The sequence below is a fragment of the Lycorma delicatula genome, chromosome 2 (assembly GCF_047948215.1).
Source record: "Lycorma delicatula isolate Av1 chromosome 2, ASM4794821v1, whole genome shotgun sequence".
Taxonomy (NCBI): Eukaryota; Metazoa; Arthropoda; class Insecta; order Hemiptera; family Fulgoridae; genus Lycorma; species Lycorma delicatula.
In genome coordinates this window covers 119217428-119233566 of record NC_134456.1, presented here as the reverse complement: position 1 = coordinate 119233566, position 16139 = coordinate 119217428, and the positions used below count along the sequence as shown (strand labels likewise).

General features: G+C 24.7%; 1 protein-coding gene across 1 annotated transcript in view; it reads left to right on the top strand.

The window, feature by feature from the left end:
• Positions 1–3208, top strand: part of LOC142320242 (paired box protein Pax-4-like) — a 151653-nt gene extending 148445 nt beyond the window's left edge. Inside the window, exons 6-7 of the mRNA XM_075357940.1 lie at positions 879–1066; positions 2613–3208. Of these exons, the coding sequence (XP_075214055.1) occupies positions 879–1066; positions 2613–2990 (566 nt within the window). The 3' untranslated portion in view covers positions 2991–3208. The remainder of the gene's footprint in view (positions 1–878; positions 1067–2612) is intronic.
• The last annotated feature ends 12931 nt before the right edge of the window (positions 3209–16139 follow it).

Genomic DNA, 16139 nt, shown 5'->3' with positions numbered 1-16139 from the left:
AAATAATTTTTATTTATAAATAAATATGTTTGCTATTAAAAAAAAATATTGAGGATAAGGCCGTATTGATATTGCGGGCAAAGCCGCGATGGTAAACACTAGTTTTCTATATTTTGAATAACTTGTGTGATTAACACAAGTTAACTCGAGTTTAAAGGGTTGAAATGAGAAACATTAAATTTTACAATTTTCTTTGTTTTTAATTTCTCGGTAAAAAAATGCAGATATCAATTTGATTTTAGGTTTGTGTTTAATCTTTTGTAAATATCTAAAAATCAATTTGTAGATTTTTTAAATTCGATCTTGAAAGGGGTGAAGAAAGGTAAACAGATTTCAAAGAATGGTTGCAAATTTTACCCATTTCCGACTATACTAAAGAAATATTAACTTGATTTGGGATTGGAAATATATTTCGGATAAATATCTAAAAACCATTTTCGGGTTTCTGAATTTTAATATTTGATTATTGCGTTTTACCGTTTTATTCTACCGCTATTGAATCAATCTTTATGAGATTTGGTAACATTGTGATGACAATTTATGTTTATAATTCTGATTATGTATTTCGGGAGCAAAGTCGCTAAGGGAAATCTAAAACCAATCAAAGCATAATGTTTCTATCCAAACTGTTACTTTGAAGAAATTAGAATACATTGATAATTTTATAAATTGAACAGGCTTTATTTTTTTTTATCATTATTATTCTCACAAGCATGAGTTTAATGAATAATGGTGGTCCAGGGAACAGAGCCCCGTAGACTAAACATCTTCTGATCGTGATGGGAAACGCAAGTAACAATATAGCGCGAGCGAAGCCGAGACGGGAATCTAGTTTATATATATATCCTTATTAAATATGTTTTTCCTTTTCTTTTTAGATGATTCTAAGGAAGATGAAAGCGGTGGTGAAGGGGGTGAGACACCGAAATTTAGAAGAAATAGAACTACGTTCAGTCCAGATCAGCTGGATGAATTAGAAAAGGAGTTTGACAAGAGTCATTATCCTTGTGTTGCTACTCGTGAGAGACTTGCAGCTAAGACTAGTCTCTCAGAAGCTAGAGTACAGGTCAGTTTAATATATAATCCTCCTAAATATTTATAAACAATTATTATTTATAAAGTATCCACGCCACAACATTAGAATCTATTTTTTAATAAATAGGTAGGACATACGAGTACTTATGTGAAGAAAAGTTACTGATTACTATTTATTTTGTTTAGAAAAATACTTTTGAAGAAAACAAATGCAGAAAATTAGTTTATTTTCAAATGCATGCATTTTAATGATAAAATAGCATACTGTTTTTAACAGTGATTTCACCAGTAGGAATCAATTATAATTAATCTATGTTATAATCTTAACCCTTTCAAATTTATCTTTCCTAAAACTTTGCAGAACTCAAAAACTTGCAAACCCAAATTATCAAGCGTTAAAGTCTCTTTGTTTTGCAAATTAGCTTCACAATTTTGTCGAAATTTAGATCTACAAATTGTTTAAAACTTTAGACTTATTTGTAGTGTCTGAAGCTGTTTTCAAGCTATTAGTAAATAGGAGACAGAATGTGCCACTAGTGTAATCTTTAATAGATTGTCAAAATTTTATATATTTTAAAAATTCTTAATGACGTCTTTCAGAGACTAGGGTTACTAATTACAATAAATATGTCATGCAAAAAATTGCATGCATATTAAAATATGCATGCAATTATAATATGCAATATTATATGCATTAAAATTTAGATACAATTAAAATACAACTGTTTTAACAGATATTAAAGAATATCAGAAACGTTAGATGTATTAATTATTATTAAACGACATTCATAAAGAAAATCTGAGTATTAGTAGGTCATCTTGCACTATAAAGACTGGAGTCTTAAAGTAATAGGTAAAAAGTAACTGGAAGTTTGGACAAGCCAACAGTTTTTAACTGTTTAAACGTATTCAAAAATAAACTGAAAAATGTATATTTTCCAGTTGCAGCTAAGAGTTGTAACTTTAATATTTAATTTTTCTACTTATTACACTTTGTTTATTACTAAAAACATTATAAGTAAATAAGTTATTCATTAATTTAAATATAAATTCTATTTTAATTCTTCTAAATAACAACTGAATAACTATTACTTGAAAATTCGTGACTAATTACAATTAAAATATTTTTAAATATTGAATATTTTCTTTAAAAAGACTATGAAATATTGAAATAACTAGACTGTTATTAAAACTAATTAATCAAAATTTATTTTGGTATTCATTGCATAAACTTTCTATAATTTTATCAATCACAGAATTATTTTGGAATCCTTAGATGAGAGTAGTTTTTTTGCAAATTTAATTTCACATGAATACTACGGTATGAATTTACCTGTCAAATTTTATTATTTTAAAACTTCATTCAACAGCATTAAAGTCACCACTTTTAATAGAATAGGAAACTTATTTCTTGCTAGTTGTATTTTTGTAATGCAAGATTGCTCTTACTTCGGCACCACCGAATCATGTTTACGGTACATTTAATAAATCGACTCCAGTCTTTTAGGCGCAATAAATAAAACAATTATTTTTTGTTTTTAAAAGCAAATTTTGACACAGTCTTTGACGCCTGTCAGGTGTGGTTTTCTAACAGACGGGCCAAATGGAGACGACACCAGCGGATGAATCTTCTAAAATCGAGGCGGGGACAAGGTGGAGGGGCCAGCGGAACTAGTGGAGGGGCCAATGTTCTGACCAATCAGGAAACAGGAGGAACGAGATGGGGAGGAGAACATAGCGCGTTTAAATCTCTGGCGAATTCTGGTTGTGAAGAACGTTCTGCTTCAGCGTACGCCTCATCGGATACATCGGAAGAAATTAATGTGACGACAGAAGACGAAGATTCTAACTCTTGTTTTAAAGCCAATCCTGGACATTCGTGGCCTCCGGCTACAACGCTCGCGCTTACACAACAACCTCTACAATTAACCAAATATGACCCCGACAGATTGTGACTAACACGAGATATTCGTCGAAAATAACGCATATTGAACAATTAAGATACTGTGTATTTATTATTTAATATACATAAACTTTGTGTCAAGTGCTTATTTTATTATTTTAATATGATGGCCACTGGTTTTGGATGAACTAGTCCATTCAAATTTTATTTTCAACAATGAGACTGAATTATCATACGATAATTTTTTAAATACCGGACAAATGCAATATTCCATCGCGTAATTCTTAGTTTATAATTAGATAATTCCCTGAAGAGGAGTTTATTGCACGTCAAAATTTTTAAATTAAATATTTAATTAAAAAAAGATAAAATATACAAACATAATTGATAAACTAACATTTTGTTCATTAAAAAAATGAACTGCTGTCTAATTTACTTCTCAAGAATACGAGTACATTTAAATCTATTCCAGATTCAGTGGTCACATCTCATAAAAAAAAAAATAAATAAAATTTACTATCTCTAAAATAATAAACTCGTAAAATATTTCAATGACGGACGAGAATTATTAAGGAAAAATTGTTCTTTTTATAAAAATCATATTTATTTAAAAATATTAAGTTTGTAAGTGACAATACTCATATATCTAGATAATCAATTTGTTACAAATTAGCAATTTCAGTTAAAATATTTTGGTTGAGTAAGCAATTATTATAAGTATACAGAAATAATCTTATAAACGACTAAAAAATTGTATAGTATTATAAATGTCTGACTTAATAAAAATTATTTTTCTAGTAAAATGATACAAATTTTTATATAACTAGGAACAAGTCAATTATAATTTTATTATTTTTTTGAATGTGAAAATTTTTATTTTGTTTACTTGTTTAAAAAGAACGAATTAGTCATTACGTACGTATAATATGTAATAAAAATTTAATTTCTTTGAAATAATCATCTAATTAAAAATTCATATTTTGTAAATTTATTTAGATTTATTAAATAGTGGAAGAGATAATAAGTATGATTAATATCAATGTTTATATTTAAATTAATTTAATAAGCCTAAACTCTTCCAAAATATACAAAAAACGAATATATATACTTTATATTTAATGAAATAAAAAACAAACATTCAACAATAATATAAATCAGACTTAAATTATTTTTGGAGTTATTTTAAAATCCAATTAAAAATTGTATGTAATATTACACACAAAATTGATGCAAACGAGTGATTTAATAAATTATTAAAGTTTGTGTAATTTTGATTACCCAAAATTTATTACCTGTGAAATTTAGTTGTTTATACTAATATGTAGAACATTTGAATATCAGGAAATTCTCAGATTGAATTAACAAATTATTTATACCTCATATCTCGCGCCACAAATATCTATTTCAATTGAACCTGTAGAATATTAAATTCATTGAATAATATACAATATTATTTGTTACGTATAATTTTTAATTTAAATTCAAACCGAGTTGTGTGTTAATTTATTTTAAACGGAAAGAATATGGATGTATAGTTGTTATAGATTATATAGAAGTCTGAAATTTTATTCAGTATTTCCGATATAGTTAATGAATAACACAGAAATTCTTAAAGAGTCTGTAAAAAAAGATTTCTGACCTGCTATGCAACAACATATATCCAGATAATTATTTGCTCAGGGAATATCAATCTACCTTTATACAGTGAAATATTGAGAAATATCAGTATCATCAAAATGATGTTGAACACACAGGCAAGAACTCATGGTAGGTTTCCTTGCTTTTCTACGTTGTTATCACAAAAGATTATTATTAATAATTTCATATAAGGAAAATTACCGAAAATGAAGGAAGCTTCGAAATACCTCCATATTTAGCGAATGTTCTTTCCATTTACGATTGCATGTTGTAATTTTTATATTTTTTTGTAAAGTAAGCATTTATAATACTGAGAAATAAAATGTAACTAATATGCTAATTTATACAGAAATAAAATTAAATATAAGAATTAAATATTTGTAATGAATTTAGTCTAAACCAATGGTTTTCAGCCTGGGGTACATGCAAAATATATAAAGTTTCATTCGTTTTATTAAATTGCCGCTCGAATTTAACAAGTATACTAGTAAGTTAGTTTAGTATACTATTAGGACCGGACAGTCATGACTGTTTCTAAGTTTTAGCTATGATTTTTTAAACTTTCATTTTAATGAAAGTTTAATAATGCATTCATTTAGGTAAATTAATGCATTAATTTTAACTCCTGATGATGGCTTCCAAGTAAGCCCAAAGATCTAGAGAACATATGAACGTGCTAAGGTGGATTATATTAATTCTTAATTTATTTATATTTGTATTTATTTATTTTTAAAGTGAATTTATTTGATGAATATATCGGAGTTTTATAATTACCACCAAAATAAATAATGTCTTTTTTATTGTTAAATGTAATAATGAATATAGATCGTTTGTTCTCATATTTTTTTCTTACACCGTTAATTTCAGTTAAAAATAATAATTAATTTTACAACAAAAATCCAACTAACTGGATGAGTTAAATTTATTAAAGAAATTTCCTTTGCCAAGGGATATATAATTGAAAAAAAAAGGTTGAGTATTGTTGGCTTAAACTAGTTTGTAATTAATTATTCAGGTGCTATTACTAGATAATTTTTATTTATCTTTGCATAACGAGTTGGCATTACTTTAAGGCTTATAACGTTATTACGTTACTTTAAGACTTATTAACGTTAGTTAATTAGAATCAATTTGAACTTTGAACTATGAAATCACTTTAATAATGAATACAACAGATTATTGGCGTATTTTATTTTATTATTCATTTTATTCTGAAAAATAAATAAACGCAGTTTGTTTTATATTTATAAACCTTTTACGTACTACTGCAATAATATTAATAAAAAAGATATTTTCGTAAATTGTTTATTTTATAATAATTTTAATGATATATGTATCAATTTATCATTACAGGTAAACTATTTTTTTTATTTAAAGTTGTTAAAAGATAAAAGTATAATAAAAAAAAGGTGTGAGTATATATTTTTTTTTTCTGTTTAATGAATGAAATACTTAACAACAGATAGCATTTTTAACTTCAACGAATAGACTACGGTATAAAATTTAGATTTCAATCACGTAAATAAGGGACTAGATTAAAAATCAAAGAATGTTTATAAAATAAACTCAGCAGTAAAAATCAAGTCATTTAAATTTAGATTAGTATCAATCAGTTTTAACAAGTAATAGAGTTGTTCAGGGAAAAAACAAATATAAATACTATAGAAGTGGGTTGACCTTACTTCTCTAAGCAAGATAATAATTTCTAAAGGGGCAGGTGTAAAAACCGCTTCATGTTTTTTTTTTAACTAAGTGATAATCAATAAACATTTTTAAAAATCTATTTAAAACACTTTGTTAATAAAGGTTAGAATTTTAGGATTTATTTATGAAAAAAATTTAGTATAGTAATTTTAATTAATGATAAGTATGCAAATGAATAGTGAAATAAAAATAATGTAATATTATTTATTTAATTTATAATATATAAATTTCTAATTTTTTTCATTATTTTGTATAATCGTTTTTTTTTTAGAAATCTAAGCTAAAAAGAATATTAAAAATAGTTGTATAATAAATTCTTAAAGAACTTTTCTGCAAGAAAAAATCAAAAACTATTATCCTATTTTTACTTTAAAATCATGTTCATTGCTCTCAGCTAAAAATATTTCAAATGTATTTAAATTATAAAAGATATTTAACTAAGTAAAATTATTTAATTTGTTTTACGTACAGCACTAGAAAATTTATTTCTTTTTAAACATAGGAAAAAATTTATAAATTATTTTTTCTTTCCTAACTAATGTAAGTGAAAAAAAATTATTGATAAACATATATCTGTACGTTAAAATTTTATAAAAACAAAATTTAATATTGAATAATATAATGGTATGTAGAATGTTTTTAAACAAAACTTGTGATAATTAAAAAACATCAAAACTTTTTAAATTATTAGCCTATTATTCATAAGTCTATCATTACGCGTATTTATTGATTATGATTGTATTTAATTATTAATTTTTGTTATTCCTAATAATTAAAATTAAAAATTTTATATGGTTTTTTTATTTGTTCTAATGCTGGAGATTACAGTAAATATCTGTTCTATTTTTTGTTGTTACAAACAATTTAAAGTAAAATTGAAAAATGTCTGCTGCTGACATAAAAATATGTTTCAGTAATTACTTAATAATATTTTATTGCAGTACTTAAATATTTAAAGATAGATGAACTTTTTTACTAAAACAGAAAGCAAGATGAAAAACTATTAAAAAAATCTGTGCTTAAGGGTGTGTGTATTTGTAAAAATATATACTATTTTGTCAACATTTTTATTATATTTTTAAATGATAGTTTACGGACATTAAAATCTATTAATATTTATGAAATACATAATGTTTTGAATTGAGTTTATATTTCCCATTCAGTTATTAAATAATAATTTAAGAATTAACATATAATTAGAAATGTATGGTAACTGGGCAAAAAATTATCACATACTCGTATATCTCCATGAGGTGGTTAAACATCTCGAGACCCGGCGATCGAGTTTCATATTTAAATGTAGCATGTTGTATATATCAATATTAAAGGCCCTTTTATACTATCTCCTGATCATAATTCTGTTGCTAGTCTAATCAACAGTACATCTTGGTCTAGTGGCCCACTGATTTAAACGAACAATGGAAGTACTGGCCTATGAACTCCAAATCAACAAAGCTGTAGTTAATACTTTGATTTTTTCTGAGTATCATTCCAATTAATCCGTTTATTACAAATAAAAGCTGCATTTTGTATTAATGATTACTATACTATTGAAATCATTTTATACTTCCAAAAATATTTTAATACGCGAAGGTAATTACGTTTTATTTTTAAGATTGAAACATAGGGTAATATATACATTAATTTACGTAAATGTATTTTTTTTTTAATTATCCAATGGGTTGAATAAGCGGTTTATATTTTCTTCGATTAGATAAATTCTGAAAGGATTATCAGAACAAAATCAAATTAAAATTGTAGACTTTTAAATGGGACTTAATTTCCTTCTTATTGCTGTCAGTGTTGTTTGGTAGTTGAGGTTCAGTTAATAATAAGGAAGTTTGCCATTAATAATCGACCTTAAGATTGAAAAAAGATCAACTGCTAAATGGTAATTGGGCTTCAACCTGTTCTAAGGCGGTATTATCACAAAATCAATAAATATGATTAGATTCAAACGCACACACCTTTTTTTATTTATAATAAAATATGTAAATTTCTGAATTTGAAAAGAATAATTTTATTTCTATATTAAAAAAAAAAATTATATATGAAATAAAATAATCCAGTAGGTATATATATAATTAATATTTTAATATTATAGATATTATATAATTATATCCTCAATAATTGTTAGATCATATTTCAAGATAAAAATGTTTGATGTAGAAGTACAAATATTGTATATTAATTTTTTATTTTACGTAAATAAATTATTCTAATAATAAAGCAGAAGAAAAGTTTTGGATATACGTCTCAAAAATAAATTATAATAATTTATGACAAGAGCATTTCAATGTAAAATTAATTTTTATTTGTAATTATTCTTGTAAATTGTATACTGAATATAGATTATAAAATGGTTATTTATTTTATTGGAGAGCGTTCATTACTTTGTAAATATTATATATTTTATGGCGTGTCTTTATTACTATGCACCGAAATATTGTATATATTACAAATAAAACAAAATATCTCTAAGAATTTTATTATTTTTTTTACTTTTCCTTATATATAAATATATTTTTAAAATAAATCATTAAATAGCTAATAAAAGTGATGTATTATGTATGTTGGTCTATTTTAATTTTCTTTATACTTTTATTTTATTTTCCAAAATTTACCATATTTTTTGATAAATGTTATTTCCAATTTGTTTTTTTTTTTTAGATTTTTATTTGTTCTTTATCCATTCCTTTATTTCTATACGAAGCCAACAACTAGGGAAAGTGATGGTCCCACTTGTGGAACTGCAGTCTTACCCTATAATTATTTCATAATATCATCGATCTGGAAGTCATTGATTTGAATAGTTGTTTAAAATAAAAATAATATATGAATATAAAAAAATTTAAAAAAATTTTACTTAACAAAAGAACTTATTCATGAATAAAGGAAACTGAATTAGGTTTGAAATATAGAAAGATTTTTTAAACATTCTTAGACTATAGGCTTTAAAATAGACTATAAAAATATCAGAAAGTTACAGAATACCCCAAATATTTTTTATATAACCCTACATTTAATTTAAATGTGGGCTTACATAAAACAATATTAAATTTTTATGGATATATGATTTTCAAAACGAAAAGAATCGACCGGCCTAAAAATGTAACAGATAAAATCTTACTAAATTAAACTAATTTGTCATTTATTATATAAAGGAATAGAAGGGTTATTTAATTTTTTGTAGGAAGAAAGTTTAGATGAAAAAAACATTAGAATAGATTAGAGTAGAATTTGTAATATAAGCAAATTAAAAAGACGAATGTAGAAAATATTTCCCTACAAAAATGTAACTGCAAAATATAAAGGAACAAAGAACAGTGAAGGTTCGCTTCCATGTCAGGCTTGATCATTTCCCATACATTATAAAACTCATCTTTCATTATTGACCAATTATAATGAATTACAGTAACTATAATAATAATATAACTATATTATAATGAATTAGTCTGCAGTAACTACAATAAAATAAATAAAAGCAAAATGATTCATTTAAACGACTTTTTTTAAACTTTTCTTAAACGTTTTCGGTAAAAATACCAAATTTTCCATAAGAAATTAACCACTAATTTATATTATCGAAGAAGATACACTAATCTAACACTGAAACAATTTTTTTAATGAATTTAATGCATTATAATTATCTCAATCTTTCCATCATTTTTTTTCAGATACCTTCATTAAACAGGTAAGTGTATTTAGTAATAATTATGAATTTTATCCATTTAAGTGCTTTGTAAATTAGTTTTATTTTAAGAATTAATTATTTATTCATTTAATTCAACTTTAATTAAGTTAATCTGAAATGGGTTAATTTTATATAAAATATAGGTAACATCCAGCGTAATTTACTGGAATAAAGTGTTTCTTTAATTTACCACGTAGGTCTATAAAAATAATTTGATAATCGCACATAAACAAAGGTAAAGTTAAATTTTCGATTAAATAAATTCATGAATATACGAGTAAGAATATTTTGCGTAAATGTTACGATCAAAAGTCATAAAAATAATTATAAAATTGGATAAGTTAATATTTCCTAGTCATAAATTATTGTTGGTGACTGGGTTAGTTGTAATTACTACGTAAAGAAATAAAAATCAGTGTAAAAAGGGGAAACAATGTAAACATACAGTAATCAAGGTAACCGAAATAACATTGTTATTTAAGTTAATAACAGGCTGAGTTAAAATCAGGCTAACTAACTTTACGAACAGAAAAAACCAGGAAATGTATAACATGAAACTAAATAAAACTTGTCTATCAAGGTAACCCTGAATTATTAATAGTGTTAAAAACAGAATAATTTTCTATCAGAACGTTTGGGTTATGATTACAAATTGGAATAAATTATCTACTGTCATTTCATAACCTGAAATTTTGTTTGAATTATCTATCCATTAATATAACTGTTTAGCGTTTTAAGAACTATGTATACACTAAACCAATGAAAACAAAATTATGCTTGCTGGAACTATTATATGTTGCGTTTAGTTTATAAATTCAGATTCAATGTTGTCTCCACTTCCGTTTTAAAATTCGGACCGATCCTCATAGGGAAAAAAATATTTTTATGATAATACGTATTTTAAGGTAGTAGAATTTTACTAAACATATTTTTAAATTAAAATTTTTGAAATACTGCAATCTATTTTTAAGAACCTGAGTTAATTATATCATAAAAATTACGTAACTTATTGATATATAAGTTTTTTTTTCAAAAGACACAAATTTATTTGGGTTAAAATAATGATTTAAACAACGATTTTAGACCCATTGAGAGGTTTTATGTTTTACAATTGTTCTTTTTTCTATCTAGCTTCCTTTCCATATATTTAAAAGCTTGAATCTGTTGTTAAATATTTAGAACTACTCAATAGCTAATTATTAAACTGATTTAAAGTAATACTCAGGTAGTTTGTTAAAATAGTAAATAAATGAAGAAGCTTAGATTTCTTATCAAAGGCATCTACAACAAGAAGAATCTTTCAAGATCGGAAATTAAGACATTATATAACAGCAATATGATCACTAATCTTATATCGCACTGAAACATTACACCTAAATAGCGTCGAAATTTGCTTAAAATCGAAAGAAACATACTAAAGAAAATCCATAATCCAAAGGTAACAAAGGAAAAATACAGATTGAAATCTAACAAGGAGATCTATCAAAATCAAGAAAACTTAGAACCAGTTATAAGGAAAAGAAGGTTAAATTTCTTGTCGCATATGATCAGGATGGACAGAAAGAAATTAAATAAACAAATATCTAACAAGTTGTGGAATGTGAAAAGCAAATGAAGTTACCTGAAACAGATGGAAGAGGACCTCGAAAGCACAAGCTTGAAAGAAGAGGACAGTTGCGATAGATATAACCTCCGAAGAATAATTTACAATATAAAAGTTCTGTGACAGAAAAAAAGAAACAGGAAAAATGAACAGATGAGCAAAAACGAAAAATGTGATACGCGTGGAAGAAGAGAAAAGAAGTGATATTTGCACGGTCCTAAGTGGCCTTTTTACATAAAAAAGAGTGAATGAGTGTGATAAATTTAATAGATTATAAAACTGAGAGAAAAAGAGATCATTCCTTAACTTCTCAAATAATAATTCAAACTACATTTCTCCTAGAAATTAAATAATAAAAATCACTTAACAAAAAGCAAACCAGTATTTATGTTGTGGTATCTATTATTTAATTGGTAAGTGAATGTTAATAAAATCTAATATGTTAAAATGGATCATTTGAATTCAATCAATTTTAATGTGATAAAGAACTTGTGTTTCGTCGTTGTTTGTTATTCATTTTAATTATGAGAAATTAAACATATGCAGCAGTATGCACTCTAATGTCACAAAATGTTTCTATTTATTGTGTGGAATTAGATTTAAATGTTTAATTTATGATTTTTTTTATTTCAGTTCTTTTTATTTGTTTTTACTCATGGACAAGGACAATAACTTATGTATTATTCATATCTTTTTGCTTTTTTATATTCATTATTTACAGCTACTTCCAGTTCATTTTCCAAGACTTACGAATATTTCAGAAAATTTTCTTTTATTTGATAAATTAATTTTGAGGTAACTATTTTTTAATCGCCTTGCTGAATACGAACAAAAAAAGAAGTTGAATATCAACCGAATTTAGATGGCCTGATGAGTACACTCAGGTTAAAAATGAAGGCGACAGAAAATCATTTCACTTCTCACTTTCCCTAGTAACACTGACGTAGACGTTTTGCTACCATGAGGATGACCGTGCCATTTTTGGAAGAGACATGCATTTTTTGCCTGATCATCTACAAATTTCGATTATAGTAGTTAATATTTCAATAATACAGCTTTGTAATAAAATGCAGCTTTGTAATTTAAATTATAATAATTAAATTTATTATTATTTAATAAGTCTCAAATATTATTTAGTAATTACTAATATAGAACTTAGCGGTTACCGTATCTTTTTTTAATCTCTTAATAAACACAAAAAAATCGTATTACAGTGTTGAGTAACATACGAAAGAACTTATGAAGTAACATAAGTGGAATCAACTTATAATAAAAAAAACAAAAATGGGGAAAACCGAATAAGATTCAGCTTTTTTAGAAGAAAAATAGTTACAAATAATTTGTTTTTATAAGATCGCATTTTGTTTATGTCTTGTAAACTCTTAAAACAACATATATAAACTTATATGTACATATGTTGGAGACCAAGTATAAGCTTTAATTCTAAGAATAAGAATTTTTTGGAACTAGTGGTCAGATGAGTTCGTTATCAAACAATTTCAAAATAATAGAAAGAAGAAAAAAATTATATTTAAAAGAAAAAATGCGAACAAGAATGAAGATAAGGAAAATCAGAAAATAATCTCGTATACTCGCAAACCAATGTATTTTTAATTTTAGATCAACTAGGTAAGTATTTAACCATAGAGATCGCCGGAAATATACTTTAAATGAATTTTAACTAAATTTTTTTTACTTTAATATTAAATTCTTTTATTTCTATATCACGTAAAAATAAATTTTTAATTCATATTTTTAGAATTAAAAAGGGGCAAGGTTATTGTAATAATTATATATGTCAAATCGACATGTAATACAGTAAATATATGCATATTACATATCTTAGCCTAAAAGAACACGCACGAAACATGACATTTATAATAAAAAAATAATTATATTAATTGATATGCAACATAACTTTCTCTTTACCGCATGATTTTAACAACAAATTGCCTTCTTTTTATAAGTTAACATTATTATATATATATACATATATTTTATATTATTATCGTTAATTATTTAAAAAAATAATAATTACTAATAAATAGTTTTTCTAAATTATTTTAATTATATAAAAATTACATTTAAGTAATTTCAATAAGAGATGAAAATTATATTGTAAAATTCTGAACGGGTATTTAATTTTATATAGTTGTACAAACGGATTGTTAGACGACTGATAAAGAAGTCACAACTCAAAGGTGTAAACGGATTAGGCATGGACAATAAATAACTCTTGAGTGCACTCAACAAGAAAACTGGTCATTAGATAACCAAACAGCTTAGAGCCAACTCAGAGTAAACTATATATTCTATATGTTTATACGTTTTTATATGTATGTGTGAGTATGTAAATGTATACAGACAAGTATATATTTATTTATATACACACATATATATATATATATATATATATATATATATATATATAAAACTGGTTTTATTGGTAAAATATATTTACGAGCAATTACACAAAACTTATATGGCCTATACAGTTTTCAACTGTTACGTGAATAACCATAAATCTTTAGTACTAATTTTGGTACCTAATCTTTAGAACTACTATTATTTATATTAATTTTTACTTTTCTGTAAATATACAAGTGAATAACCCGAAGTGCAGCTTTAGCGATGAAAAGTTATAAAATATATATATATTTGTGTAGCAACAATGGTAAATAATGTACGGTATGTAAAAACAATTATTTCAAGAAAAGATAACGTCATTTTATTCTAATATATTGCAAAAACATATTAAATATTTCTACGCTTATGTATGAAATAATGTTTTAAATGAATTCGTGGAAAATTAAAAAAAAATAATATTTTTAAAAGAAAAAGATTGATGAATAAGCTACTTATCTTTAAATAATTCATATAAAGCGGGTAGAGAAAAGGTAAAAATTATAAGGAAAGAATATGAGAAAGTAATCATTTAAGAGGATTTGCAAGTATTGAGATAAACTTATAAAAAAGGAGAAAAACTGCAAACCAACCTATTGACACCGTTAAAAATTGATAACAATTTTTTATCAAAATAATGTAGATAAAAACATGATACTGGAAACAAATATTTGTCATATAATCGAATTATTAAAATTAGTAATAATATTTTATTTAGCATTGTTAAATCAGCTCTTTTTAACGATTATTTTTTGATAGTTTGTTTTTGCAAGAAATATGTACGGTAATCACTGTTAGACTAGTATACAAAAACTACACTGCTGTTGGTTTTTCAGTAATACAAGTAGCCTACTTTAGAGGTTGCAGATTAGAATGTCACCCCTTAACTTCGTATTCCAAGTTGGGTTTCAATGTTTTTCCCCTGCACAAAAGCAACCGTTTTATAGGTTTTAGGCTAATCTAACTTCTGCTTCAATAATAATATTTATTTTTTGAGAGTAGTGAAATATAATGTAACTACTTTTAATTATATTTTTTTATTTTATTTTCATGAATTTTTTAATAATTCATTTAATTATTTACAAAAAAAAAAACCAAAAGAAAAATGAAATCAGTTTTATTATTTACTAGCTTTTTTCAAACAAATAGTAAATCAGATTCATAAAAGGTTTTAAGTTAATAGAAATTTTCAATGATTTTTAACGACTTCTAATGGCCTGATATTTTTTTAACTATTGAAACTGAATTGACAAATCCTTATCTTCATTTTGTGTGAATAAAACAATACATAAATAAATATTAAAATAATATTTAGTTTATAATTCAATCACAGATCACTACAACAGTAATCATTTCACGGTTTAATATATACAAGATGACAGTACCTTAGACATCAGAGTCTAAATGTTTTATACAATTTGAAACAAATTTCTGTATTTTGAGATTTCATTTTGGAGTAAAGTATAACTTTCGTCTTTTTTAAAAATCAGGTATGAGTGACTGAAAACCATGTACATTGTTATCATAAGTATTGTTTTTAAAGGTTAGACTTTGTATTTTCATATATATTGGCATTATTATAATTTAGTAATATAAAATACTGCTGATATTTTTGTCTCATTTCTCGAATATTCAGAAAGTGGTTCATTAATTGGTTCGTTAATTAGAAAACAGAATCAAACGAATAATTATTGTAAACAAACATGTAGAACACAAATTGTAAAAAATAAATCATACCAAAGAAATCTAAAGGTAAATAAATAATTGCCTCTCTTTCTTTTGAATTTCTAAAACTTCTTTTATATCGCTGAATACTGAATGAAGATTTAATAATGAAACAACACACATTTCTAAACTTCAACTACTAAGAAATATAGAAAAATCTAGTAAAATTTTCAACCGATATATTTTTAAACAAAATAATTTATTTTATTTGTAGGTTTATTTAAAACAAAAATGGTTATTGTATAATAATAAAGAAGAATTAATAATAATGTATGCAGTAAGAATAGTATGATAACCCTGAAACTATCAGAATATCATTTGCTAATTTATTATTTGTAATCCGACGGTACCTACAACTGTTGTTCGTTTAAGTGAATGCGTGTGTAGTTGTGTTATATTCTAGGTTCTCCATTATAGAATATGTTGATAATTAC